A 2,760-nucleotide genomic window follows, 5' to 3' on the forward strand; every position below is an offset into this window, starting at 1 on the left:
TAGCTTTTGGTAAAATGGACTATTTCTTTGCATTCCATAAAACACCAAGGGATTTTACACTTTGTGCAGGTCCTTGAATTTCACTAGGGTTAATTTCCCATTTTTAAGATAGGAGCTGGGTTTTTACCTGCTTCAAGCCCCGGTTGACTAGTTCTTCAGTTTTACCCTGACCAGGCCGCCTGGATAGCTGCTTTTTTCAGCAATAGGCTGATAGCTTTGAGCTTGATCAGTCAAGACATTGACTGGCATCGGGCCAGGGTCAGTCTGGAAGTCAGATTAGCATTTTCCTTTTTCAGTTTACATTTCTCTTGTAGCAACCAGACCGTATCTCGAGAAATTAATTTATAAGCAGTAAGGAAACACCATCCACTTTGGGATGTCCCCTCAGCATCTCCCTTGCTGACCAGAATCCCCTGCAGCACTTCACGCACAGTCAAAGGTTTAAATTGCACTAATTTAGATTCCCAATTCTCACAAAGGCCAGTTCCCCTGGACCATTTACTCAACAAGAAGGAGAACTGGGGGAGTTCCCATCCTGGGATATGGGAAATCCCTGAGCCTCCAGCCCTGTCCTTCTGGTCAAAAAGGGGCACACTTTTGTTTCCAAATCCTATTTGTAATGCCAAAAATGTTCTGTGCTGGAAATGTTGAGAGGGAGAAGAAAAGACACACACACAATACCTTTAAGGGTAAACAACCTTTATCCCACGTAAATGGCAATGCAGACATTATAGACTAATAACATAATAAGCAAATGACATAATAAGAAAATAAATATAAGCAGATTGATATAATAAGCAAATTGCAATAAGAAGAGGAGACAGGAAAAGATATATATTTACCCTCACCAGGCTATGGAGGATTCACCACCAGAAAGGGAAGCAACAGCCACGACTCCAGAGTCAGACACCTGTCTGTGCACAGATTCACCCATTATCCACAAATCCCCCTGGCTTGATGAATCGGCTCTGTCTAGGCAAAGGGCAAGGTGAACCCCTTGGGCTGTTACACAACCTCCGCCTCCTGGCTTCAAGCAATTCTCCTGACTTAGCCTCCAGAGTAGCTGGGACTACAGATGTGCACCACAACAAACGGGTAACTTTTTATATTATTAGTATAGACGGGGTTTCACCATGTTGGCTAGGGTAGTCTTGAACTCCTGACCTCAAGTGATCCACTCACCTTGGCCTCCCAAAGTGTTGGGATTATCGGCATGAGCCATCCGTGCCTGCCCCTAAATGATTTCTTTCTATCTCCTATAGCAGTTTGAAATTTCTTAAAGGTTGTTTCAAATTGAAAAAATAAAAAGAATGTGAATAAAAATAAAATATGAACAGATAAAAAATTACAAGATATTACAAAATACATACGTAAATCTGGAGTGGTCAAAAATGACAAATTTGATTTATTTATAAGGTTTTATTAAAATTAGCTTTAATAAATAATATACTATTACCAAAGTAAAAGTTATGATTTTCTGTTATGTATTATTAACATGACAGCAAAATACTTCTGGTCACCTTTTGAACACATTCAACAAGAGAGAGATTTAAAAAAAGAAATAAAATTTTCCCACGCTCTAGGGTGGGCGTGGCTCAGCTCAGGGAGGAAGCCCTGTTTGAAAAGGCTGCTGCTTAGGCTGTCGCTCTGTGTTCACTCAGCCCAGCGTCTGATCACATCTTCTGTCACTCAGGGCCTGAGGGGGCGAGGCCTTAAGCATTATCCAATCAGGGACGCTGGGCTGGAAACCGTCCAATCAGGCACGCAGCCAGAGTGAACCGTAAGGCTTCCGGGTTTGGCGGGGCCTTTGTCTCTGCTGCAGCCGGAACTCCAGGTGTCTTCTTCACTGCTGTGTGTCCTCTGGTCCTAGAGGCCCAGCCTCTGTGGCCCTGTGTCGTGCAGGTATTGGGAGATTCACAGCTAAGACGCCGGGACCCCCTGGAAATTTATAAATGGTGAGAGTGCCGGTCCGACATCCCGAGAGAGGGGGACGCGCTGGTTGGAACCGGTGGGAAGTAGCTGTGGCGGGGCTCAGGCCTCCGGGCAGTCAGCTCCACAATCTGCACCCCAAGTTCTCCTTGCCCAGCTCAGCCTCAGTCCCGTTCAGCCATAAGATGGCGGCTACGCTGACAGCCGGGCCCACGGGCCTCCTGTCTCTTCCCTGCGCAGTGACCGTGCTGTGGCCGGGCGCGCTCTGTGGGCAGCTCTGCACCCGCAGCGCCGTATCTCTCCCAGAATGTGCAGGGACCACCGGAGGGTCATCAAGGGAGAATCCTGACTCGGGGTGCGGGTCAGGGAAGAGCTGGAAAGGGAAGAGCTTTGGTCCGTGGGGTTCACAGTTTCTGTTTTCTGCGATTAAAAATTTATGGGGCCGGGTGCGATCGTTCACGCCTGTAATCCCAGCCCTTTGGGAGGCCGAGGCAGGCGGGTCACTTGAGGTCAGGACTTGAAGATCAGCCTGGCCCAAATGGGGAAACCCCATGTCTACTAAAAATGCAAAAATTAGCTGGGTGTGATGACAAATGTCTATAATCCCAGCTTCTCAGGAGGCAGGAATGAGAGAATCGCTTGAGCCCGGGAGGTGGAGGTTGCAGTGAGCTGAGATCCTGCTACTGCACTCCAGCCTGGCAACAGAGGAAGGCTCTGTCTTAAAAAAAGTAAGCACCGGGCGGGGCGCGGTGGCTCAAGCCTGTAATCCCAGCACTTTGGGAGGCCGAGACGGGCGGATCACGAGGTCAGGAGATCGAGACCATCCTGGCT

General features: G+C 48.0%; 1 protein-coding gene across 1 annotated transcript in view; it reads left to right on the forward strand.

Annotated features, from left to right (window-relative positions):
- Positions 1 to 1,770: 1,770 nt before the first annotated feature.
- Positions 1,771 to 2,760, forward strand: part of LOC105505198 (zinc finger protein 737) — a 22,044-nt gene continuing 21,054 nt past the window's right edge. Inside the window, exon 1 of the mRNA XM_011932997.1 lies at positions 1,771 to 1,955. Coding sequence (XP_011788387.1) covers positions 1,953 to 1,955 — 3 coding nt within the window. The 5' untranslated portion in view covers positions 1,771 to 1,952. The remainder of the gene's footprint in view (positions 1,956 to 2,760) is intronic.

Source organism: Colobus angolensis, unplaced genomic scaffold, assembly GCF_000951035.1.
Source record: "Colobus angolensis palliatus isolate OR3802 unplaced genomic scaffold, Cang.pa_1.0 Scaffold99, whole genome shotgun sequence".
NCBI lineage: Eukaryota > Metazoa > Chordata > Mammalia > Primates > Cercopithecidae > Colobus > Colobus angolensis.